The sequence below is a fragment of the Canis aureus genome, chromosome 35 (assembly GCF_053574225.1).
Source record: "Canis aureus isolate CA01 chromosome 35, VMU_Caureus_v.1.0, whole genome shotgun sequence".
In the NCBI taxonomy this organism is placed as follows: domain Eukaryota; kingdom Metazoa; phylum Chordata; class Mammalia; order Carnivora; family Canidae; genus Canis; species Canis aureus.
Window position 1 is genome coordinate 26,789,581 of NC_135645.1, and position 27,811 is coordinate 26,817,391.

Consider the following 27,811-nt stretch of genomic DNA (forward strand, 5'->3'; position numbering starts at 1 on the left):
GGTTTGTATCCTTCATACAATGGAAGAAGGCAGCTGGATATCTTAGAGAATAAGAGGGAAAAAGCGATTTGTGACTGAAATAATACCATAACATGGATAATTCAGAAACTGATTTACTAAACTTTGAAAGTGCACTTTAAAATGCTCAAGCTCCTAACTTTTGTTTCTCTCATTAATAAAATACAGCTTTGGTCAGATTGATATTTTTAGGGGAAACAATGAATGTATTACTTTTCTTTTTCAAAAGGTTCTTCCAAATTTGCTATTTTTTGGCATTTCTTCCAATCAATTCTCTTTAGTGAAATGAAATTTTAATTAAATCTCTATAAACTTGTCCAAATATGGAATTACTCTTTCTGTTAATAACGCTGTTTTTTATTCTCTCTGGTAGCCAACTCCAAGTGGCAAAGTAGCTCAAATTTATCTTTATTTTTATTCTTGAGTTATGAAATTTGGGATTTAAAGCTCTTGTTCTTATTTATGTAAAAATTATTCTAGAAGAAGCAGCAGCATTATGCTAATTGGGTGATCAGGTTACAGATCCTTCTTCTATTTCCTTTTACTACTTCCGCAGCATTAGATATCATAAATGTGGTCCCTGCATTAGAGAAACGTCACTTGCATTTCCTTTCAACAATATATTTCAGAAATATTTATTTTTGTCTTGTGCATCTCTCCTTTGCAAACACATTCCTAATTGCTGTATAAGGTGGTGGAAAACTTCACCTGAAATACCTACCAGCAGGAATCCTGGGGGGCAGAGATCCTCCCCCTGGCACTGGATGCGGGGCCTGGATGCTATTTAAAAACCCTGCCCTCAGGAAGCTGGGACAAAACGCCTCCACCCCAATGGCCGGGAAGGATCCTTTTAAGAGATAAAAACGGACATTAATCAAAATCTTCTTTGTGGAAAAGTTGTTGATCATTTAACTGGGAAAAAAAAACCCTAATAATTAATACACACATCAAACCTTAAAAGAAGCTATAAAATTAAAGGGAATAAAATGTATTTTATTCATAAATCTTAAAAAAATCAATCTAGCTTTTGAAAAGAAAGCTACTCTTAACTAGTCACAATCAAAAACGATTTTAAAAGCATTAGAATGCTAAGATAAAATTTCTAAACCTCCATTTGACAAAGTGGATATAAATAAGTCATTGAGGTTGTCTATTTGCGGAGTCCACATCCGCATGAGTTACAGACACGTAGAAGACAGCCACAGCGGGACCTGACATCTAAGCTGCACCGGAAGGAACGGTGCTTTGCTTTAGGTATGTCAGTAGTGGTGCTTAAAACGAGGATAACTTTTATACCGTACAGCAATTACACATGTTTCTGAAATAGTGGCAAGGACATCAATATGTATGACTCTTAATTTGTTATCCTTTTCTCTTCGGGAGAAGACGTGAGAGTTTGCAAAGGTAGAACCACATGCTTTTTCACTTTAGAGAAGACTATTAGGAAGCAAAACCACCAAAAGTAAACTACTTGGAAGTTTATACATAAGATTCTACATGGATTGTAGAATAAAAGGAACATCAGAGCTGGAAAGGACATCGGCGATCATCCCGTCAAAAGATCCTCATTTCACAGACTTGCAAATGGAGGCGTGCAAAGGGGAAGTGATGTCGCTTAGCTGGCAGACTCCAGGGACAAAATCTTTCCACTACAGATTAAAAATAAATAATGAGCTACTTCCCGTGTGGGAGATTGCTATTCTCTGAATATGCATTAGAAACCCTGCAGTTTGGAATAATGGCATTGCAGTGTGGTGCCTCGATGACCTGCAAGACACTGAAGTCATTCAGAAGAAAATTTCATATCCATGTACTCTCAGTACTGGTAAGCACTGGTAATTGATATGGTGTATCTACGTTTAATCACAATCATACCCTACAAGCAAAGTACCACTGATGGTGGTAACGAATGCAGATCATTCGGGGCCTCTGAAACCCCAACCAGGCCCAGCAGTTTCCAGATAAAGAGATTTGGGATCAATCCTCCCACACTCTGTTTTAGCAAGTCATGAATTTGTGAATAGACTTCATTCTGTTCCTTGACACAAATTTTCTACCTAAAATACATTAAAATTTAAAGCCTCTTTGGACTCTGACCAGGATTAAAGGGACCTGGTATACCATACTGCATACAACTTGCTTCTATGGAGAGAGTTGTTACTAAAGAAAAAACAGCATTTCTTAGATTTTCAGAGATGTTTTAACGGGTGAGGCCAATTCCTTGAACATTGGATTAAAGAAAGGATAGAAAGAGTCATATACTGTAAATAAACTCGTTTTGCTGTTAATTCTATGAGGCTTTAGTAAAAAGGTCCAGCAGGGTTTGAGTCCCTTAAACATTAGAAGATATGGCTAAAGGGCCAAGTAGTGGGCCAGAAAGTGTTCTGAGGTAACTTCTGCTGAACAGTGAATCTAATTTCTATTACGGGGGGGGGGGGGGGGGGGGGGTGTATCTAACATTGTGCACAAATATACCCGCAGGTACACATGTCCCATGCTGCAGTGTTTCAGCGTTGTCTGAGGAGCATCACTGAATACTGGGTAGAGATAATTATATATTTATACTGCATTCTTAAAGTTACAAAAGAAATGGTGATTTTACTTCAGAGAAAGTAATTAATTATAAGAAATTTAGATTTTTATTACAGGCTGTGAAAAACAGAAATATTCCAATTGTAGCTGATTATGAATTTATTGGAGCCAAGTGACAGGAAGCTTGGTTCAAGACTACTAGATTGTAAAGAAAAAGAATAACATAATCATGCACAGGAAAGAAAAAAGGAATATGAAGATAATTATCTTAAAGGAAATTTGAAGAAAAACAAAAGCATTTAGAAGGGACTTTAATGTTAATATGCTTCACATTTAGAGGTTTTTATTTGAGGAGCAAGATGGCGGAAGAGTAAGGTCCCCAAATCACCTGTCTCCACCAAATTACCTAGAAAACCTTCAAATCATCCTGAAAATCTACGAATTCGGCCTGAGATTTAAAGAGAGACCAGCTGGAACGCTCCGGGGAGAAGAGGTCGCGCTTCTATCAGGTAGGAGGACGGGGACAAAGAAATAAAGACACAAAAGGCCTCCGAGGGGGAGGGGCCGCGAGGAGCCGGGCTGAGGCCGGGGCGAGGGTCCCCAGGACAGGAGAGCCCCGTCCCGGAGACGCAGGAGCTGCACCGACCTTCCCGGGGGAAAGGGGCTCCAGGGAGGTGGAGCAGGACCCGGAGGGCGGGGAGGCCCGCGGGCTCCCGGGGACACTAACAGGCACCTGCGCCCCGGGGGAGTGCGCCGAGCTCCCTAAGGGCTGCAGCGTGCACGGCACCGGCGGGACCGGAGCAGCTCGGGGGGCTCGGGCAGAGGAAGAGGCTCCGTGCGGAGGGGGCTGCGCGGTTCCAGGAGCAGCTCGGAGGGGCTCGGGCGGCAGCTCCCTGGAGGGGGTTGCGCGGCCCGGGAGCGCGAATCCACCAGCGCAGGCTCCGGAGCACAGGGCGCCGGGACACAGCCCAGGATTCCGCCTCCCCCGGGACAGGCAGAGGCCGGGAGGGCCCAGGACAGCGAGGACGCTCCTGCCCCAGCTGAGCAGATCAGCGGCCCCGCCCGGAGCCTCCAGGCCCTGCAGACGGAGTTCCTGCCGGAGCTGAATCCAGGTTTCCAGAGCTGCCCCGCCACTGGGACTGTTGCTCCTGGGGCCTCACGGGGTAAACAACCCCCACTGAGCCCTGCACCAGGCAGGGGCACAGCAGCTCCCCCAACTGCTAACACCTGAAAATCAGCACAGCAGGCCCCTCCCCCAGAACACCAGCTTGACGGACAACTTCCAGGAGAAGCCAAGGGACTTAAAGGACACAGAATCAGAAGATACTCCCCGGTGGTTCTTTTTTTGTTTGTTTGTTTTTGTTTTGTTTTGTTTTTTGTTTTGCTTTTTGATTTGTTTCCTTCCCCCACCCCCTTTTTTTCCTTTCTTTTTCTTTCTCTTTTTCTTCTTTTTTTTTTCTTCCCTTTTTTTTCTCTTTCTCTTTTCTTTCCTTCTTTCTCTCCTCTCTTTTTCTCTTTTTCCCAATACAACTTGCTTTTGGCCACTCTGCACTGAGCAAAATGACTAGAAGGAAAACCTCACCTCAAAAGAAAGAATCAGAAACAGTCCTCTCTCCCACAGAGTTACAAAATCTGGATTACAATTCAATGTCAGAAAGCCAATTCAGAAGCACTATTATACAGCTACTGGTGGCTCTAGAAAAAAGTATAAAGGACTCAAGAGACTTCATGACTGCAGAATTTAGAGCTAATCAGGCAGAAATTAAAAATCAATTGAATGAGATGCAATCCAAACTAGAAGTCCTAACCACGAGGGTTAACGAGGTGGAAGAACGAGTGAGTGACCTAGAAGACAAGTTGACAGCAAAGAGGGAAACTGAGGAAAAAAGAGACAAACAATTAAAAGACCATGAAGATAGATTAAGGGAAATAAACGACAGCCTGAGAAAGAAAAACCTACGTTTAATTGGGGTTCCCGAGGGCGCCGAAAGGGACAGAGGGCCAGAATATGTATTTGAACAAATTCTAGCTGAAAACTTTCCTAATCTGGGAAGGGAAACAGGCATTCAGATCCAGGAAATAGAGAGATCCCCCCCTAAAATCAATAAAAACCGTTCAACACCTCGACATTTAATAGTGAAGCTTGCAAATTCCAAAGATAAAGAGAAGATCCTTAAAGCAGCAAGAGACAAGAAATCCCTGACTTTTATGGGGAGGAGTATTAGGGTAACAGCAGACCTCTCCACAGAGACCTGGCAGGCCAGAAAGGGCTGGCAGGATATATTCAGGGTCCTAAATGAAAAGAACATGCAACCAAGAATACTTTATCCAGCAAGGCTCTCATTCAAAATGGAAGGAGAGATAAAGAGCTTCCAAGACAGACAGCAACTAAAAGAATATGTGACCTCCAAACCAGCTCTGCAAGAAATTTTAAGGGGGACTCTTAAAATTCCCCTTTAAGAAGAAGTTCAGTGGAACAGTCCACAAAAACAAGGACTGAATAGATATCATGATGACACTAAACTCATATCTCTCAATAGTAACTCTGAATGTGAACGGGCTTAATGACCCCATCAAAAGGCGCAGGGTTTCAGACTGGATAAAAAAGCAGGACCCATCTATTTGCTGTCTACAAGAGACTCATTTTAGACAGAAGGACACCTACAGCCTGAAAATAAAAGGTTGGAGAACCATTTACCATTCGAATGGTCCTTAAAAGAAAGCAGGGGTAGCCATCCTTATATCAGATAAACTAAAATTTACCCCAAAGACTGTAGTGAGAGATGAAGAGGGACACTATATCATACTTAAAGGATCTATTCAACAAGAGGACTTAACAATCCTCAATATATATGCTCCGAATGTGGGAGCTGCCAAATATATAAATCAATTATTAACCAAAGTGAAGAAATACTTAGATAATAATACACTTATACTTGGTGACTTCAATCTAGCTCTTTCTATACTCGATAGGTCTTCTAAGCACAACATCTCCAAAGAAACGAGAGCTTTAAATGATACACTGGACCAGATGGATTTCACAGATATCTACAGAACTTTACATCCAAACTCAACTGAATACACATTCTTCTCAAGCGCACATGGAACTTTCTCCAGAATAGACCACATATTGGGTCACAAATCGGGTCTGAACCGATACCAAAAGATTGGGATTGTCCCCTGCATATTCTCAGACCATAATGCCTTGAAATTAGAACTAAATCACAACAAGAAGTTTGGAAGGACCTCAAACACGTGGAGGTTAAGGACCATCCTGCTAAAAGATAAAAGGGTCAACCAGGAAATTAAGGAAGAATTAAAAAGATTCATGGAAACTAATGAGAATGAAGATACAACCGTTCAAAATCTTTGGGATGCAGCAAAAGCAGTCCTAAGGGGGAAATACATCGCAATACAAGCATCCATTCAAAAACTGGAAAGAACTCAAATACAAAAGCTAACCTTACACATAAAGGAGCTAGAGAAAAAACAGCAAATAGATCCTACACCCAAGAGAAGAAGGGAGTTAATAAAGATTCGAGCAGAACTCAACGAAATCGAGACCAGAAGAACTGTGGAACAGATCAACAGAACCAGGAGTTGGTTCTTTGAAAGAATTAACAAGATAGATAAACCATTAGCCAGCCTTATTAAAAAGAAGAGAGAGAAGACTCAAATTAATAAAATCATGAATGAGAAAGGAGAGATCACTACCAATACCAAGGAAATACAAACGATTTTAAAAACATATTATGAACAGCTATACGCCAATAAATTAGGCAATCTAGAAGAAATGGATGCATTCCTGGAAAGCCACAAACTACCAAAACTGGAACAGGAAGAAATAGAAAACCTGAACAGGCCAATAACCAGGGAGGAAATTGAAGCAGTCATCAAAAACCTCCCAAGACACAACAGTCCAGGGCCAGATGGCTTCCCAGGGGAATTTTATCAAACGTTTAAAGAAGAAACCATACCTATTCTCCTAAAGCTGTTTGGAAAGATAGAAAGAGATGGAGTACTTCCAAATTCGTTCTATGAGGCCAGCATCACCTTAATTCCAAAACCAAAGACCCCATCAAAAAGGAGAATTACAGACCAATATCCCTGATGAACATGGATGCAAAAATTCTCAACAAGATACTGGCCAATAGGATCCAACAGTACATTAAAAAAATTATTCACCATGACCAAGTAGGATTTATCCCTGGGACACAAGGCTGGTTCAACACCCGTAAAACAATCAATGTGATTCATCATATCAGCAAGAGAAAAACCAAGAACCATATGATCCTCTCATTGGATGCAGAGAAAGCATTTGACAAAATACAGCATCCATTCCTGATCAAAACTCTTCAGAGTGTAGGGATAGAGGGAACATTCCTCGACATCTTAAAAGCCATCTACGAAAAGCCCACAGCAAATATCATTCTCAATGGGGAAGCACTGGGAGCCTTTCCCCTAAGATCAGGAACAAGACAGGGATGTCCACTCTCACCACCGTATTCGACATAGTACTGGAAGTCCTAGCCTCAGGAATCAGACAACAAAAAGACATTAAAGGCATTCAAATTGGCAAAGAAGAAGTCAAACTCTCCCTCTTCGCCGATGACATGATACTCTACATAGAAAACCCAAAAGTCTCCACCCCAAGATTGCTGGAACTCATACAGCAATTCGGTAGCGTGGCAGGATACAAAATCAATGCCCAGAAGTCAGTGGCATTTCTATACACTAACAATGAGACTGAAGAAAGAGAAATTAAGGAGTCAATCCCATTTACAATTGCACCCAAAAGCATAAGATACCTAGGAATAACCCTAACCAAAGAGGTGAAGGATCTATACCCTCAAAACTATAGAACACTTCTGAAAGAAATTGAGGAAGACACAAAGATATGGAAAAATATTCCATGCTCATGGATTGGCAGAATTAATATTGTGAAAATGTCAATGTTACCCAGGGCAATATACACGTTTAATGCAATCCCTATCAAAATACCATGGACTTCCTTCAGAGAGTTAGAACAAATTATTTTAGATTTGTGTGGAATCAGAAAAGACCCCGAATAGCCGGGGGAATTTTAAAAAAGAAAACCCTAACTGGGGGCATCACAATGCCAGATTTCAGGTTGTACTACAAAGCTGTGGTCATCAAGACAGTGTGGTACTGGCACAAAAACAGACACATAGATCAGTGGAACAGAATAGAGAACCCAGAAGTGGACCCTGAACTTTATGGTCAACTAATATTCGATAAAGGAGGAAAGACTATCCATTGGAAGAAAGACAGTCTCTTCAATAAATGGTGCTGGGAAAATTGGACATCCACATGCAGAAGAATGAAACTAGACCACTCTCTTGCACCATACACAAAGATAAACTCAAAATGGATGAAAGATCTAAATGTGAGACAAGATTCCATCAAAATCCTAGAGAAGAACACAGGCAACACCCTTTTTGAACTCGGCCACAGTAACTTCTTGCAAGATACATCCACGAAGGCAAAAGAAACAAAAGCAAAAATGAACTATTGGGACTTCATCAAGATAAGAAGCTTTTGCACAGCAAAGGATACAGTCAACAAAACTCAAAGACAACCTACAGAATGGGAGAAGATATTTGCAAATGACATATCAGATAAAGGGCTAGTTTCCAAGATCTATAAAGAACTTCTTAAATCAACACCAAAGAAACAAACAATCCAATCATGAAATGGGCAAAAGACATGAAGAGAAATCTCACAGAGGAAGACATAGACATGGCCAACATGCACATGAGAAAATGCTCTGCATCACTTGCCATCAGGGAAATACAAATCAAAACCACAATGAGATACCACCTCACACCAGTGAGAATGGGGAAAATTAACAAGACAGGAAACAACCAATGTTGGAGAGGATGCGGAGAAAAGGGAACCCTCTTACACTGTTGGTGGGAATGTGAACTGGTGCAGCCACTCTGGAAAACTGTGTGGAGGTTCCTCAAACAGTTAAAAATATACCTGCCCTATGACCCAGCAATTGCACTGTTGGGGATTTACCCCAAAGAGACAAATGCAATGAAACGCCGGGACACCTGCACCCCGATGTTTATAGCAGCAATGGCCACGATAGCCAAACTGTGGAAGGAGCCTCGGTGTCCAACGAAAGATGAATGGATAAAGAAGATGTGGTTTATGTATACAATGGAATATTACTCAGCTATTAGAAATGACAAATACCCACCATTTGCTTCAACGTGGATGGAACTGGAGGGTATTATGCTGAGTGAAGTAAGCCAGTCGGAGAAGGACAAACATTATATGTTCTCATTCATTTGGGGAATATAAATAATAGTGAAAGGGAATATAAGGGAAGGGGGAAGAAATGTGAGGGAAATATCAGAAAGGGAGACAGAACGTAAAGACTGCTAACTCTGGGAAACGAACTAGGGGTGATGGAAGGGGAGGAGGGCGGGGGTGGGAGTGAATGGGTGACGGGCACTGGGGGTTATTCTGTATGTTAGTAAATTGAACACCAATAAAAAATAAATTAAAAAAAATAGAGGTTTTTATTTTTGTTTTTGCTATTTTTGCCATATTACTTGAAACTGTTAACTTAGAAAAGATGTCCATTATTTCAACTCCTTGAAAGAAACAAAATACAAATATTATTTTATTGCTCTGATTACACTGATTACTATTTTTCTTGTTATGACAGCCTGTCACATTTAATAACAGCTTTCATTTTCCTAAACTTGCTGCATCATTCATAATGGCTTTGTTATGTTTCTTTATTGTGGGTTAAAAGGCCTTTCATTTATTGTGGCATCTCTTCCTTAAGGAACTGTCATTTTTTTATATATATATATATATATATGAAACAAACAAACAGAAAAGCTGGTGTACATGAATACATATTCAGTTGAAATATCATATTATATGCTAATAATGTCTTATCATGTTTCTCCTTTGGGTCAGTCATGTCAGTAGAGATTGCATAAAACACTATAGCTCTGTTTTCACAACTCAATAATGAAGGTGAATTTATTCTTTGTTATAATTCTCTTAGCTCATAATCTACAAGGAATTAAGTTCAGGAAACTTTTGGGATTTGATATCAAATAATTTTAGTCTGGTTGCTGTATTGTTTAACTTGCTGGCTCTTGATGTTTCTTCTTCTTTTTTTAATCAGTAATTGTAACAAAATAAAAGAGAGACACACACAAACCAAGAAATAGACTCTTAACTAAAGTGAACAAACTGATGGGTTACCAGAGGGCAAGTGGGTTGGGGGATGGGTGAGATAGGGGATGAGGATTAAGGAGGCACTTGTGATGAGCACCCAGGTGATGTATGGAAGTGCTGAATCACTATAGTGACTAACATTACACTGTACTGGAATGAAAGCAAGTAAGAAAATGACAAAATAAATAAGCAAGTATAGAACTTATTAATTAATTACATTGTAGCCAAAGAACAAACAACAGCTAATATCTGTAGTGGGATAAATGTAAATGTCCATCAGTATTTTGTTTTTAGTTGCGTTCAGCAGACTAAGTATTTGTCAGTATAAATTAGGCTTTATGTTGATGAGAGTATCCTTCTCTTTCATTACAAGTTTGAAATATAAGATGAGTCACTTCATGCATGCTTTTCTAAACCTCTAATCAGTGACTTTCCAGTTTGTTAGTGATTATCAGTCAGTGGGTTAAAGAGACACCATATTGGATATTAGCATTATATTGTCTCTAATATAGAGTTGTCAGATAGTCGGGCATCCTGTATTTTTATTTACGAAATCTCACAACCCTAACTCAAATATAATTTCGCACACTTTTTTTTAAAGATTTTATTTATTTATTCATGAGAGACAGAGAGAGAGAGAGAGAGAGAGAGAGAGAGAGAGAGGCAGAGACGCAGGCAGAGGGAGAAGCAGGCTCCATGCAGGGAGCCCGATGTGGGACTCGATCCCGGAACTCCAGGATCATACCCTGGGCCAAAGGCAGGCGCCACTGAGCCATCCAGGGATCCTTATTCATACACTTTTGATTATCAGACTAACAAAAGGCACTGTTAACTACTTGTAAATGGTGAATTAGCTTAAGTCACTGGCTACAGGAGTTGGTGATTTTTCTATCCTTGAGTAGTTTGGTGGTTGTCGATGTCCCATAAGGAGTTCTGCAAATGATGACTGGGGAAGACATTATTTTAGTGAGTGAGGGTCAGGATGTATGTGAAAGGCATTGCAATAACTGGTATATTCCCTGCACAAAGGAGAATTTCTCTCAAATGCTAGCAGTACCACTGGGAAACACTGTATGAGAGGACATCCTAAAAATTCATGTTTGCTACTGACCACAATGTAAAAAAAGCAAAAGTTGACATGACCTGAATTTTGACATCTGGTTTGATGAATTAGTGGAGGAGGATTCTGATTACCTATATTTTTGAAAGTAATCGGGCCTATAGAGTAACCAGTTTTTAAAGCGTTATAATAAAATATATTTAACACTTAAACTCAGAGACAAAAATCTCATTTTCAATTTGATTTGCAGTAGCCTCTTTGAAATAACTTTACCTTTGGAAAATAGATATCATTAGGAATTTGTGTAAAAAGAGGACTATGACTTTGAACTCTTCATGCCTTAATTTCTTCATACACAAAATGAAAATAACAACTGACCCTACCTAATGGGGCTGTATGTAAGGATTAAATAAAAGTAAATAATCATAAATATAAGACAATATTACTATTATTGTTATTATTATTATTTTAAATTTTTTTTTATTCATGCACGAGAGACACAGAGAAAGGCAGAGACACAGGCAGAGGGAGAAGCAGGCTTCATGCAGGGAGCTTGATGCGGGACTCTATCTCAAGACCCTGGAATTCACAACCTGAGCCGAAGGTAGATGCTGAGCCACCCAGGCATCCCCAAGACGATATTATTAAATCGTCCTAATTATCTTTTAAGAGAAAGTGAGCAGGGGACGGGCAGGGAAGAGAAGGAATCCTAAGTAAGCTCCACCCAGTACAGAGCAATCTCACAACTCTGAGATCATGACCTGAGCTGAAATCAAGAGCCAGACACTTAACCGACTGAGCCCCTGACATGCCCCAACAGTCATATTGTTTTAAAAAGAAAAACCTCTGGGTGAGAAATTGAGGCAAACTGAAGAAGTTTTTCTAATGAAGAACTACCTGCCTCTGCCCACATACACAGACAAAAACCTAACAGAAGAAATTCCTTCTTTGAAAATGACATATCAATAATTTAATTTTGCCTGAAAATTTTCATAAAGGCATCATCCCTATAATATGAATTTTTTGAGATGTGGCTCCTTCAAATTATTTCCATCTGGTTTTATTTTTGCAGATATCCAATCTGATCTATGTGTAGATAAAGAATATCTAGATTCAGTTAAAGACAGTTTAGGATTGCAAACTTAAATACATGCACACATGTGTATCAAATACATTATGAATAAAATATACTCATAATACTCCCTGTGGAAGATGCTCAAACATTTTCATTGAGGTGAGGGATCAGAGAATTTTGTAGAATGCTTGTTTAAACAATAAAACAGTGAGAAAAATGCTAAAGCATTCATGAAGTAAAACAATTACCTCCCTGAGCTTGAACATTTAGGGCAGGGCCTTGATTTCACCTGGCCCAAGGCAGTGATCCTGGAATCCAAGCTGCACCTTATACAGTGGTTCTCAACCTGGGATACCCATTAGGGAATAGGTATTAAAGGTCCAGGCAAACACACAGAACACACAGAAAATGGGAAATCCGTGTTTTCTACTCCTAAAATGAGTTCTCCCTCAATGTGAAATGCAAGGGTGATCTAATCTGATATAAAAAGAGCACAAAAAGTCCTAAATATATAGTGCTTTATGTATATTGTGCATGTGTGGTATGATTATTATTTGAAATCAAGTACCAAAGTAATCTAAACTTGTAATCAGATCCTAAATTGATATACTTTATACTATTAGTATAAAAGTGAATATTTTTTCAAAAAATTCTAATCTTAATCTTTTTATATTTGAGCTTTTAAAATAAATATAAAAAACATATCAGAGTAAAGCAGAAGATATATATAACATAAATTAATTAATATTCATAGAATGGAGTTGGGATTCAAACATGTTTACTGAGAGGGGCGTGACAATTTCAGGGAGCTAAGAGTTGAGTATGAATGCATTCAGAGCAGTCGAGATCCTTTCTTCAGCCTTAAGAATCCAGTATTCAGTTCTGGAACTGGCACACAGCAGCTACTCCGTGACTCGTGGCTTAGATTAATGATGGTACCTCTGAGCTATAGTGTGAATAACTTCAGAGTTAGTGATAACATAGTCTGTTAAAGCAAATGCTACGTCAAGGGCTGTTTTTCCTGAGGAATGCGCACTTCAGAACCTTCAAAGATTCTCTACTCTTTCTCTATTTATATATATGTCCGTCTATCTATCTATCATCTATCTATCTATCTATCTATCTATCTATCTATCTATCTATCTATCTATATCTATCAATTTCACTTATCCTTTGTCAGTGTGTTTCCTTTCACCCCTTGTGCATCTCACGTTTTCTCTCCTGTGTGCCTCTCTTCTATTTCTGTTACCATGATTTATAGATTACACATTTCTCTCCTCCACTGAGAGAAGTAAAAGAAAACCATAGGCCTCTTGCTTGTTTGAACACATGCTTCCTAATTTTCTCAGACTCTGAGTTACATCACCACTGAAGGAAGACCAGTAGCAGTAAAAAGAGTCCTTTTCATGCAAGGCATTAAACGAATGCATTTTTATTCCACAGAAACCTTTATTTAGATCTCTTTATTTAATAACATGCAGTCTAGGAAAAAAACTAAGCTGTTATGTCTAATTTAGCAGAGAAAAGATTCCTGCCTTATTTTGATGAATGAGGTGGGCTGGCTGGGACCCCAACCTACCTTGCTCTAACTTGATCAGACGCAGCACAGAGTAGGGTTTCAATAAAGGCAATATGAATATGTGGATTGAAAACATGATCAAATGAAAAGCGACAGGTTGCTCCTTAGGCAATTATCTTGTTAGGATCTAAGGAAGTATTCAGGCTGCTCAGTTGCTTCCTAGGTCAACAGTAATGACTAGATGAGAGCTAATTTTCAATTAGGCTTAACATGTGAAGGAGAACCATTTACATTAATAAATAACTCATTCATAGACTTATTCATTTGTTTGGTAAACATTTATTGAAGCACCTATTTTTTTTTAACTTGGCACTATAACACACACTTCTAGTACAAAAAGAGGAAATCAATTTTTGATAGGACACTATTATTTTCAGGAAATGATTCTTTTATTTTTTTCCCACAGGAAGTGATTCTAACTAAGCTAAGCCAAACTTATAATTACAGAATTTTTTCCATTTCCTAAATTATTATAAATGGAAATATGCCTACAATTATATTAGTATTTTCCTGTTTAGCTAACTACACAGCTAATCTCCATGAAGATATTTCAGCACCAAATACAATTAAAGATCATGCAACCATTACTGTTTTGTTTTTTACTTTTTTTAATCCTTCAGGTCACTGCAATATGAATTTTATAGATTTCTCATCTTGTTGTTGTTCAATAGGTCACTATAAAAGTATTGAAGCAAAAAAGGGCAGCTTCATGGCTAGATTTTTATGAGTTATTTCTGCAGTGCTTTTAAAAAGAAAATTTCAGCTTTCCTGAGTTATTTTTAAACTTATAGGATATGTATGATAAAATTATTGGTTGCTGCAATTTTTTAAAAACTACTGCATTAACTAAGAGAATTAAGATATTTTGAAGCCGCTCAAAATAAGACATTTATTAAAAATACATTTTAATTTGTACTTAAAATAGACATTCTTTGACTTTTTAAAAACAAATATTTTAAACATCTGAATTTGTAAAATGATAATCTTGCACTAGAACTTCTCTAAATTTCCTTTAAGTTCTAAAAGTCTATTTATATAATTTTTATTCCATTTGTTATATTGAATTAAGCCTGTGTTTCTACCACATATGGATTATGTTCAGTCGTCTTACCTATGTATGTGGTGGGACGTGGAGTCTTAATTACCAAAAAAGTGTTCTGACTAAATCTGCAATATGCCAATACATCCATCAGTTTTAATAGTGAAAATGCCTAGGATTGAGACCAGAATTTTGATCCTACCATTCATTCATCCATCATGGGTAAGTTTTCTAGTTTCTCTGCTATTCGATTTCTTCATTTGAAAAATGTAGCCGATAATAAACATATTGCTTTTATTGGTTTACTGAAGACCATACGGGAAGTGCCTATTAGTGGCTAACAGCAAATGTTCAATAAATAGGGGATAAATATTATCTTCCTTAATTCCCTAAACTTGACCTACCATTACATGTCTCCATCCTCCATGATATCTCCCATCTCTTGGAAGGCCCTTCTGCACCCCTGGTCCCTGTCAAAACATGCCTGACATACCCACGGAGAACTCACTGGTCTTTCCTCTGTGCTTCTATATAATCTTAGCTACTAGAATAAAGGTACAACACCATCGTAGGTACAGTATTTATTTGTTTACAATTTTGCAATACCAAATGCAAATGCCCTTAGGGCCCCTCAGGCACTATCAATTAATTATTATATCAAATTGATGAGAAAGACATTGAGTCAAAGGATAAAAACTGGCTAAGGGCAACAAATTCAGGTGTTTTAAAGAACACTTGTAGGGGCACCTGGGTGGCTCAATCTGCCTTTGGCTCAGAGTAGGGATCAAGTCCTGCATGGGACTCCCCACAGGGAGCCTGCTTCTCCCTCTCCCTATGTCTCTGTCTCTCTCTCTGGGTTTCTCATGGATAAATAAAGAAAATCTTAAAAAAAAAAAAAAGGAACACTTGTGGAAATCAAATAAAATACAGCTCTTAGCTGACTTCAGCCTGTGGGCTGCCATCAAGTGACTTCCGGTTTATGTGCTTGTCTCCTTTATTAGGATTTGATCTCTTAAGAACAGGGACAAGTCATGCATGTCTTATTCTCCTCTATATGTCCAATCCCAGAACTTGTACATAGTAGGAGCTCAATGTAATATTTATTGAGTTGAATTAAGATCATATTTATATGAATAGCTCAAAGGCAGTTTGACATTATTTGGACATATAATAGACTGAATTTTCTTGATGTCAGAGATTTGAAAACCATGTACACTCTAATAGTATAAGTATCCCCCAAACTGTGTATTATTATTAAAGTTCAATGAGATTTATGACTTTCCACTTTTAATACTTATGAAGAGCCAATAGTTAGGAACCAGGGACATGTAAAATTCTAAAAAATATATAAAATTAAAAAAAATTAATTCTAGAGTTCTTTTATCTAGGAAATGGTGAAGGGGTGACCTGAACTTGAAAGGTATGCCTTCCTGACTGAGTCACTGTACAGGGCCTTGGTTGGCAGACTACTTCTCAGGCTTTTCTTTCTGGGGTCAGACTTTGAAATTATATGTTTTTTTAAAAAAATGCTTTTACACCTCAGGTGCCAAGGTGTAAGCTAAGAAGCTGTTAAGCAGCAGTTATCAATGCATATGAGAGCTAGATCTATTTAGCTTCACAACCAAAGTGTGTTATGTATTTAATATTTATGAACTATGGGTGTATCTGTCACATTATTAAAGGGAAGTTTGTATCTTTAGTATAGTTGGTAAAGAGGTCATGAGGCAGGCTGCCTTTGCCTCCTTTGTGATTTTCCATGGTGGCCTTCAGTTGGGACTAGCCGTCGGTTGCTAGCATACATCCTGCTGTCGGGTATATCACATTGTTGTCTCTCCTGCACCAAGTATGAAAGAGAATGTTCTGGATTTAGTTTCACATCCAGATTTTGATGCCAACATCATTGGTAATCTTTAATCTATAAACAAATGTATCAAAATATACCAAACATATCTTACTTAAGGTTGAGATATTTAAATTCCTTTCAAAGATTTTTTTTTTTTTTTTTTTTTTTTTTAGCTTTTTAAGGTTAGGATGGTACTGATTCAGAAGAAGGCAAACCAAGAAACAGACTTTTAAGTATAGAAAACAAAATTATGGTTAGCACAGGGAAGTGCATGGGGGGATGGGTAAAATAGGTGATGGATTAAGAAGGGCACTGGGGTTGAGTACTGGGTATTGTAAGGACCTGGTGAATCACTACACTGTACACTTGAAATTAATATTACACTGTATGCTAACTAACTGGAATCTAGAGAAAAAGTTTAAGAAAAAAAAGAATGGTACTTATTTGGCATCTATATGGTATGGATTAGATGGCAGGACTATTTAGTTTAGCAATTATAATTTTGAGAATTTGGTCTTGAAAATAATCAAGGAACACAGTAAGTCTTGAAAATAATTGAGAGTAGCCAATAGAGAACAAAACTAATCAAGACCCTAAAGACTTTACATCAATTCTGATACCATAAATGTATGATTGGCATAGCACTGTGATGATAGTTGTCATGGCAAAGATGTGTCCACCTTCCCAGGTAGCCACTTTGTGCTTGAGGTAAATGGGTGGGATTTCCTTCCTTGTCCCCACATGCATAGTGTAAACACTGAGGTGGACACCTTCCTGAGTCCTTCTTGTTCAAATCATGTTACTCCTCATTAAAAAGTTTACAACCTCACCACTGCCGAATACAAACCCAAGGAATAAATGTGGATTCGGAAGTACATGGGCCTGGTTGCACTGCCTCTAGTCCAGGCCATGACTCGCTTCCTGTTCTATCATGGACTCATGATGCTGCAGTACCAGACTCAGGAGGAAACCAGTTTCTTGGCCAAGAAACTCTATCTTGTCAGTCCTATGAAGTCATGTGTCTTCTCAAATATAGACATTCTAATGGGAGTTTGTATATTAAATAACAAATGATTTCATTTGTTTGGTGTATAGAACAGACCAAGCTCAAGATACAAGGAAAATTGAGAAATTCTATAGTCAACAAATGCGACTTATGGCAGCCAAGGGATCCCACAATGTTGCCTTGGAAATAGACAGAATGATTGGAAAAGACTGTTTGTCATATGCTTAGGCAGTAAATATCTTTTGAATCTGAGAAAGTATTGGGACAAAATATTTTATGTAACTAAGTAGGCTATTCAGAAGCTTATGATAGATCATTCTTATTATTTTTTTTTTTTGTATTTTGTTTTCTAATGTTTACTTTAGAGAGCCAGGAATGTAAATGCTTTCAGTTAAAAAGCATTTATTTAGTCTTGGATATCAAACAGGAAGTCATCTATCATCTATCCTGGAAACTTTTTGTACATTATCTGATGTTGGGCAAAATATATAAATATTCTCTGGTAATTTTGTATCAGTAATTTGAAAATGAGATATCAATTCTTCCTTAAGTTTGGTTATTTTGTCTTTATTTTTTTATTTTAAAAATATTTTATTTATTTATTCATGAGAGACCCAGAGAGAGAGAGAGGCAGAGAACAGGCAGAGGGAGAAGCAGGCCCCATGCAGGGAGCCCGATGTGGGACTCGATCCCGGGTCTCTAGGATCACACTCTGGGCCAAACACTAAACCACTGAGCCACCCAAGCTGCCCGGTTATTTTGTCTTTAAAAGAAAATTAAATGAACCATTTTGATGGTTTGATCTATTTCTTTGAAAGCATAAAATTTGTGCTGATGATGACTAACAGATATAAAAATACAATAATAACTGGAATTGATTGCATGGCAGTATACCTATCTATGTAGCATAGTGTCCATTATTTCTTAAAGTAATTGTAAAAACAAAAATGCTTTACCTTAAGTTTTCCAAATTTATTTATTTATTTATTTTTAATTTTAAGGTTTTTTTAATAAAATAATTTTTATTGGTGTTCAATTTACCAACGTACAGAATAACACCCAGTGCTCATGCCGTCAAGTGTCCCCCCTCAGTGCCCGTCACCCACTCACCCCCACACCCCGCCCTCCTCCCCTTTCACCACTCCTAGTTCGTTTCCCAGAGTTAGGAGACTTTATGTTCTGTCTCCCTTTCTGATAGTTTTTTTTTTTTAAGATTTTATTTATTTATTTATGAGAGACACACAGAGAGGCAGAAACATAGGCAGAGGGAGAAGCAGGCTCCATGGAGGGACCTTGATGTGGGACTCCATCTCAGGACCCTGGGATCATGCCCTGAGCCAAAGGCAGACGCTTAACCACTGAGCCATCCAGGCGACCCAATTTTCCAAATTTAAACTATATTTTTAAATATAAAAGATTCATACTATCACTAGCTTGTTGAGCAAGGACTTACTTGAATCTAGTTTTCCATGTTCAAAATAACTGCAGTTATTTTAAAAGCATGATGATCACTAATGGATTGAAACCACATTAGAGAAATATTTGCCACATAGTTCCCATTTATATTTTCAAAGGGCTAAGGGGTTTTTGAACTGTTAAATCTATGCATAGCTCTATGACAGCCCTGGCCATTTCTCTCTTAACCAAAGAGATAAGCATGATTATTGTAACTGTCATGCTTTCTATTAAACTGAAAGTATATTATTCGATATCCATCTTATATTTGGAACCTGATTTTTACTGTTCACATGTTGATGACATTAAAATATTTTTTGTTAAAAAAATCGTTACAAAAATTCTTGACTTTTTACTACAAATGCAGTAGAATTTTCATTGTTATTTAAATGCATTGCTCACTCCTTCCAGCACCAAGTCAGAATGCCCCCATCTTGGCCTCAGCATTCTAAAGGCCCAGCTTAAGTGCCACCCCTTTTAATAGGCATTCTGTTTTCTCATGGCTGGAATAACCTTGCACTCATCTGTGCTCCCTCAGGAGGAGGGCTATACAGCTGCCATGGAAAGAACATAGGTACTCGAGTCAGTGGGACTCAGTCTCAAGAGTTTGATGTGCCTCTAATGCAACTCATTTCAAATCCCTGAGCATCATTTCCCATTTCCCATTTTGGTAATGTGTGGGAAACAGTCTGTTATGAGGACAATTATACAAGATGGTGTTTTTATTTTAATTTTTAAAAAAAATTTATTTATTTGAGAGAGAGAGAGAGAGAGAGAGAGAGAGAGCATGGGGAGGGGCAGAGGGAAAAAAGAGGGAGGGAAAATCCTCAGCAGACTCCCCCTGAGTTCAGAGCCTGACACAGGGCAGGGCTCCATCCCAGGACCCTGATATCATGATCTGAGCTGAAACCCAAAGTTGGAGGCTTAACTGACTAAGCTCCCCAGGCACCCCTACAATATGGTGCTTTTAAAAATGTCTGGCACCAAGCATTCACTCCCATAAGGCCTCCCTACCTAATATTCTTGACTCTTTTCCCTCTTTGGTTATATACTATGGCATTTTTCCTTGTAGTACAATTTTTTCTGTGGTGACATTGCTTACAATGAGCTCCTTAAAGAGCTTCTCATTTTTGTATTTCCAACAGAACTCGGCCTGGTTGCTGTGTAGAGGGGCCAATTGTGAAGGTAGTTTAAACACACGAAGTATGAAGCATAAGCATGTCTCCTTGACACATGACAATGCTAAGGATGGTTTTTAACAGCAACTTCTAAGGCTGGAAGGACAAAATCCATGCAAGTGGTTTAACGAGTTAGTCAAAATGAGTCATAAAAATGTCATGACCTGTAAAGCCATTCTCTCTGGCTCAGATGTTCTTTATTCTCAGACAGACAGATGGATAATGACACAGCCAGCCAGCCACACGGCCTCTATACATTACCCTCTACTTCATTTATTTTGGGTTTTCTATATGTTTCTATATGCCCTCTCATTACTGTGTTTAAGGGACAAAGAGAGAAAATCTCAAGAGCAGAACAATCTTGACTGTTCAAGCACAAGAGAACAGTGTGACATAGAACTAGAGATGATATTCTCTGAAGGAGACAGTGACTCACCATTTGTTCTTTGCGGGCTGAATTCTCCTGGCTATGAGCCAGCAAATTTGACCACAGCCTGAAGCAAACTAATAACAGTGTGTTGGGTATCTATCTCTAAACATGATTGTTAGTGTGAAATGGGCTTGAAAAGAGGCCTTGTTCAGTTTCATGTATCTCTTAATTTTTATTGAGGCTATTCCTTTTTTTTTTTTTTTTTTTTTTTGAGATTCTATTTATTTATTCATGAGAGACACAGATTGGGGCAGAGGCATAGGCCAAGGGCAGGCTCCCTGCGGGAAGCCCGATATGAGACTCCATGCCAGGACCCTGGGATCACTCCCTGAGCCAAAGGCAGGCGCTCAACCACTGAGCCACCTAGGAGCCCTGAGGCTACTCCTATTTTTTAATGGGATGCCTCTGGGAATGATATTAACTTCCAGATCTGATCTGAGGTAACACTCACTGCTGATAATACGGGAGAAAAATAGAAGCCAGCTCAAAGAAGCCTGATTTTATCATTCTTAAGTCACATGAACTGGGCATGTTCCTACTGCTTAAAATCATTAGCTCCACTGACAACCCTCCCCAGCCCCTTGCTGGGCCGCCATTTCACTACTGCTTACCATTAGGCTATCCTTGGCAGGCTATCGAGCTGAGTTCAAACTAAGGGTCCAGGTACATCCTTTTCTATGAGGATTGCTGAAGGAGATTCATGGATTGAATAGAGAGAAAAATGAGAAAGAGAGAGCTAGCAGGTGTTGTTCACTGTTGAAAACACCCCTATTGATGTATTTTTCAGAGCCAATTCCAAAGCAATTTCAGACTCTTGTATTATTAGATTACTGGGTTCACTTAACATACATGCTTTTTATTACATTTTAAGTATTGGCTTGGATGTAAATTTGGGTAGTTTGCTAAGATATTCTAGTGGTGGTGCGTGATTATAGCTTCTCGGACATAGTGACAGTGTGAGAGGAATGGCAGTTTCTGACATGATGTATCTGGAGAGGAAAACATTTGGAAGCAGTTTGAGTGCATTTTATTTCTGCATGGACTCTTTGGGCACCCAGCCACTTTCAAAGCATTATTTAACAAATTATTGCACCACAAAAGTAATTTATGCTCTGGGTATTAGTTTTCAAAAGAGGAACCAATAAATGTCTGGCATTACTATCTAAGAGAAGTACTGGATTGAGTTAAAATTAAAAAGACATTTATATTTGTAAATGAAACAATAAAAACTTCCTGCTTTCAAAGTATTACACTCGATTTTATTGCTATTTAGATAGACTCATTTTGTGTACATGTTGTGTTAATAGTTAAAGAAAAAGATGCTTGTTTATTGATACTTTTAGGGGCCAAATAATTATACGGTGGTGAATTTATCACCAGATTTTACAGTTTCAGAGTTTAGGGAACAATGATGCGCTTTTGTTTATGTCTGATTTATTTTTAAAAAATCCAAACAAAAAAAAAAACAAAAAAAAATAAAATAAAAAATCCAAACAAAACGGCTCTCATTTACCCTTTAAATACTGGCACATGTGCTCCTAAATGGAGCCAAACATTGTGTGCGCTTATCGTCTGAGCTGTGGGTAAATATTGTGTCATCTGAATCCCCCTTTCGCGTCAATAAGGTCGGGCCAGTGCAGAAGTGGGGTGATGAAACCACTCCCTGGAAGAATGCTGCTCACCCATGTGAGGGAAATTCAGTACGCTGGCAGAGGTAATTTCCTAAATGGCACCCTGGTGCCCTCAAAGACTTAATTCACTTCAGCTGAATGAGCAGCTGGATCAAACTCAATCATCAAGAGTTACCCATTCATACTCAGAGGCATATAGATCTCAAATTGAATGCTCTTTAATTGGGTGCATATCACTTTAGGGTAATCTGGGTACAGGGTTGGGAAAATATAAATGAGTGCAGCCTCATTAGAAAGCTCCATTTAAACTTGCTCTTCACATCACATTTTCACAACACCGAATGGCAGTGACCTAAGAAGATGGAGTCCTTTCAGGAAAGGAAAAAGCAAGTGACAGTATCATTCCTTAACTGTAATCACAAACTCTTAGTTTGGAGAGAGTCCCAGAAAGTTCGTACTTAAGTATAGATTTAGGTATAATCCAGCAAAACCGTATTTATAGAAAAGAAGTGCTGGCAGAGATAAATAATGGAGAGTGGAATAGGCTTGTCAAGAAATAAACAAGGAAGAGGAGATAGATTTCTGGGTAAATGACAGATAGAGATCAAAGAAAAATGGCTGCATAAGGATGAAGTTGTATGCCTGCGTCTGTTTGTGGTGTTTATAAAGTACTGATTTGCCAAACTTTAATCACAATCTCATATAGGCAACAAATGTGAGACTTTTTCAAATATCAGTCTTGAATGAGGCCAAAAAAACTTCATTTTCCTGAGATTTTTTTTCTTTATATGTGTATCACAAAAAAAAAATAAATAAATAAAACATAAGAATAATCTCCATTACATGAAGACATCCCAAGTGAACCAACTTTTCAAAACTAAATCAGCCCCTTACATCATATGCTGGGCATTCCACAAAAGGAACTACCTGGGTTCATTCTTGATGTTGGAGGAGGATCCTCCATCTCCAGTCATGATCTGACCTCATGCTGGCAAAGACCGGCAGTGGCCCATAAATATCTCTTTCCTTCATTTTCCTACTTTCAGAACCCCTGGGTCTTTGATAACCATGAAGCCGTCCTATTAGCCATAGATTGCTTACCTCTGGATGTTGCTTGTGTATGAGAGAAATAATTTCTATTCTATTCCGGGATTTTCCATTAACCTCAACATTATCTAACCTTAAACTGATTTTTAATTTTGCCTCTCTTCACGTGCCTGGTCCCTGAATTACTGCATTAATATCCTATGATTAGTTTATCTCATACTTTGAAATAGTCTTCATATTTATCATTTAGGCTTTTCAAGACTATCCTCATACCTCTCCACCATTAGATAACTTCCATGAGGCCAATGTCATGTGATCTTTTCATTATACCTCTAGTACTTAAAAACTGATAAATGATTGAATGAATCTTTCTTCTATTTTCTACCATTTTTAGATATAACCCTTTTACTTTTTACAAGAATGACTTCTGATTAATAAATGTAAACATCCCGTGGGTCACTTCTAATTTCAATGTCACAGTTTTGGACATGAATACGTGTCTATTTTTATCTTTCAACAGTGAAACAAAGTGTATAGATTAGATAAAGGTGGTATGGTTTGAATTTAGAAAAACAAATAGTCTGGTGGAATAGAATTCTTTTTCTACTTAACTTCTGTTAACCTTGGGATCAACCTGAGGGCAAAGAATATTGCTGACCTCAAGAAACCAAGCTTGTCAAGATTTATATGTCAGTGTATACTCAGGCCATTCTGACAGAAGACAGTCCCCAAAGTTTGTGCTTCCACCTGAATGTCAGCTGGTCAGGCTGGCTGCTGAGCAGAATGGAGGCCACATGGGATGGGTACAGCTCTAGCGGATGAGATCACTACACTTCTCCTCCCAATGTTACTATACATATCACAGGTAGATGTGGCTGCTCCTTGGATCACTCAAGGGAAACATTCCCTCAACAACTTTTGTGGACTCTGGAAATTTCATGAAGCTTTCGAGGAATCAAGTATATTTTGACAGAAGTTATTTGCCATTGACACCCTCTAGAGAAGGTGGGTACTTTTTCTTGGAAAAAAAAAAAGGTTTCACAGAAAGTCTCTTTTGAGATAGCCTTCCTATGCAAACTGCCCCCCAATTCCTCAGGATGGCAAGAATCTAAGTATCTTATTTATTTATTTGTTTATTCATGAGAGACACACAGAAAGAGGCAGAGACACAGGCAGAGGGAGAAGCAGACTCCCTGCGGGGAGCCCTATGTGGGACTCCATCCCTGAACTCTGGGATCACATCCTGAGCCAAAGGCAGGCGCTCAACTGCTGAGCCACCCAGGCATCCCTAACTATCATATTTATTATAATTAATGCCCCAAACACACACACACGTACACACACACACAAACACACTCCTCTGTCTCTTCACTTAGTGAATGGACTTGACCATTCAGCTAATTGCTAAATTGGAAATTTGCAGGTCATTTAGACCTTTCTCACATTTCTCTTCTGACCCTCAGGGCATGCCCAATGGATTTCATGTAGAAAATATTTTTCTCGGTCATCACATTTTTGCATCTTCACTGCAACTGTACAGCTTATTTAAGTCCACCATTTCTTTTACTGTGTATTATTGCCATCACTTTTTTAATTGACTTCCCTATCTCCAGGTTAGCTTCCCTCTAATCCTTCTTATATCAGCTGGCGGGAAGATATTACTAAAATGCAAGTGTGTTTATGTGATTTCCCGGCATAAACCTTTTAAAAGCTCCCCACAGCTTTGAGAATTTAAATTACACTGTAATGCACAAAGATATTCTTATTAAAATTTAAGCAATTCAGAACAGTGAAAATTCCCTTTTATCATTTATCTAATCATTTTGATGTGTGCCCTCTCACGTGTTTTTGTATGCTATGCATGTTTATATACATACATATACAGATATGCTTTTTTATGTTTAAACTTGATTACATGCTTTGGAGACCGTGCATGACACCGATCTACCTTCTCCTTTTTAATGGCATCATAATATTCACGAGCACAAACCCAGTAATTCATCTAACCATCTTCTTCCAGGTGAATATTTAGGTTATTGTGTGTATATCTAGAATAGTTACATAATTGTGGAGTTTCTGAGCTGAACAATATGTTAATTTAAAAATATGATAAATACTTTCAGATAGTCCACCAGAAGTCTCTGTCAATTTACAGTCCTATGAATACTGTATGATAAGTAGGTTCTCATTTTCCTACACCCCTCCCAGCACTGGTATTATCCATCTTTTTAATTTTTGCTAATTAAGTACAAAAGATTTAATTTAGGTTTTAATTTTCCTATTTTGGGTAATAGTGAGACTGAATGTATTTTCTTAATTTTATTGATCATATTTGTTTTTATGAAAATTACCTATTCATATTTTTGCTCCATTTTATTTAATGGGGTCTTTTAAAAAATGATTTGTAGGAATTCATCATCAGTTTCCATATTAATCATTTGTTTAATAAATATTGCAATTTTTCTCCTTATCAGTTACTTTTCAACTTGTCAATATCTCTGGCCACATCTCCCAAAATTGCTTTAATCTAATAATCCTTTGTTCCCACAATAAGAAAATGCTTGTTAGGTTTGTAAACCTATTAACCTGTTTCACACTTCTATAGCTCCTTCCTACATGCTTTTTCTTCTAATAATATATATTTTCTTGATCTTTCTAACCAAGTTAATTCTTACTCATTCTTTGAGACTCTGCTTAAGTGTTACTTCATCTAAGAAAGTTTCCTTTATTCTCATTCTTCTTTAGATGGACATAATGTGCTGAGCCTGAACCTCTTCACTCATTCATTACCTATTATTGCACTCAAGTATTAATCCTCCACATCTCTGTCACTTCTACTAGACTTATATACTCTCTGGGAATACAGACTAAGCCTTATTTGTATTAGAATCCTATTAACTGCTCAATATATGTTTGTTGATTGAATGACTCTATAAATTCAGCCTTTAGGATTAATTATTAAAACCATTCTTCTATTTGATAATGCAACTTGGATTTCTCTGAGAAAAACCCACAGTTCTTCTCAGAGCGATTAAATAAATACTTTCTTCTAAGTTGTTTAAATAAAAAGAGGGTGAAAGTGAGTTGATGCAGACTACATGATAGCTTGATAAATAAAATAATTATGGCTGTCATTCAGGGAAAGTATCTTAGAATTGAAAAGAGCCTGTACACTGTGAAAATTCTTTTACTGCTTTATTTGCATTTCTGTGACTATGCTCTGTGTCAGTGTGTTTCATTGTTGGTCTTTCTGAACTAATATAAATCAATACAAAATATGCCTTCATGTAATTTCCACCTATTGGTCTTAACAGTTGTATGTAATGACACATACTATATCTGGGAAGACCTATTATTTTCCCTTCCATTTTCTCCCTACAGTTTTGATTGTAGGATAAACATACCTTGATTTATTAGACACCTATTTTAAAATCTCACAATCTTAGTTATCCTATTGTTGGAAAAATTATACTCTGTCAAGAATACCTTTAAAATGTGTTATCTGGAACTGATCACCATATACCAGATACAGATTCTTAAAGGAGTCTTTCATTCCTTCAAATGGTCCTTTTCTTATATCAGTGGAACCTAACATGTAATTAGTTTTTTGGTAATAGCCATGCCACACTGCCATCTATTACTGAACTTGTGGCCAACAAAAATCCACTGGCATTTTTCAGTTGATCAGCATTAAAGCTCTACTCTATTTAATATAATCTGAAAGCACGTTGTTTTATATTTATTCCTTAAGTTCTTGCTTGCTTTGGCCCTTGTCAGGCATGGTGAACTCCTTGTACACAAGTAAGAAGATTAAGAACCTCATCAACATTCTCTACCCTTTAAATGGCCCTAAAATTTCCAAACCATGTCATTGGGAGGCACAGTTATTCAATATAGACACAGTTATTACTAAAAAGCTGTGAGTTTGGAATTATTCTTTACTAAGAAATTCAGCTGTAGCCTTATACTTAATTCAGCAGTGTCCTATATTTGGGGGTGCAGTATAATACATATGGATTTTGTTATGACAATGTGGGATGAAAGTAGAAGATTTAACCTAACCTAACTGAAAAGCATAAGCTTTGGAGCATTTTAGATGCTATGTTAGATACTTGAGTAGGGTACGGTGGGAAAAAAGAAGTCATGACAGACATGGATCATAGCCTGACTTTGCCACCTGCAAGCTGGGTGATATTGCAGAAGTTATTTAACATCCTTGAGTTAGGCTTTTTATGTGTGAAATGGGGAAAATAATAATAATTAGCTTTGTTTGTGAGGATTTGTAAAACTGTGTCTAGAAATGCATAGCACAGTATCCAGCACATAAAAGGCAAATAACAGGCAAATAAGAAGGAGACCCTATTAGGAAGGTTGGTCTCTCATGAGTCAGCTATTCAACAACACGAAGGATATCTGAAATTTAAAAAACAAAAAACAAATAAAACAACCACTGCCACCACCAACAAAAAACCAAAAAAAAAAAAAAAAAAAAAAAAAACCAAAAAAAAACCCAAACCCCCAAAACCTACACTTTCATACTGTCCTCATATTTAAAATGTGGGAATCAGAAAGCTGACAACCATGTGGAGTATCATTTACTATGATTGTGTTTCCTGGCTAAGGTCTGATATTACGAGTGCCTTACAACCCAATAAGCATGTTAGAATATCAGTATAAAACACAAAACAGGA

At 37.9% G+C, this 27,811-nt stretch overlaps 1 protein-coding gene and 1 pseudogene across 22 annotated transcripts in view; one reads left to right on the plus strand and one right to left on the minus strand.

Annotated features, from left to right (window-relative positions):
• EPHA6 (EPH receptor A6) overlaps positions 1–27,811 on the minus strand; it is an 887,621-nt gene that overhangs the window by 158,451 nt on the left and 701,359 nt on the right. For 19 of the 22 annotated variants that reach the window (XR_013372579.1, XR_013372578.1, XM_077884567.1 and 16 more), the window contains one exon: positions 740–865. The exons of the other annotated variants lie outside the window; for them this stretch is intronic. Coding sequence is in view for 17 of the 19 variants with exons in the window: in XM_077884567.1 (XP_077740693.1) it covers positions 740–865 (126 nt within the window). In the remaining 2 variants the exon portion in view is untranslated. The remainder of the gene's footprint in view (positions 1–739; positions 866–27,811) is intronic. 22 annotated transcript variants of the gene reach the window in all.
• LOC144305082 (signal recognition particle 9 kDa protein pseudogene) lies at positions 17,316–17,607 on the plus strand (annotated as a pseudogene).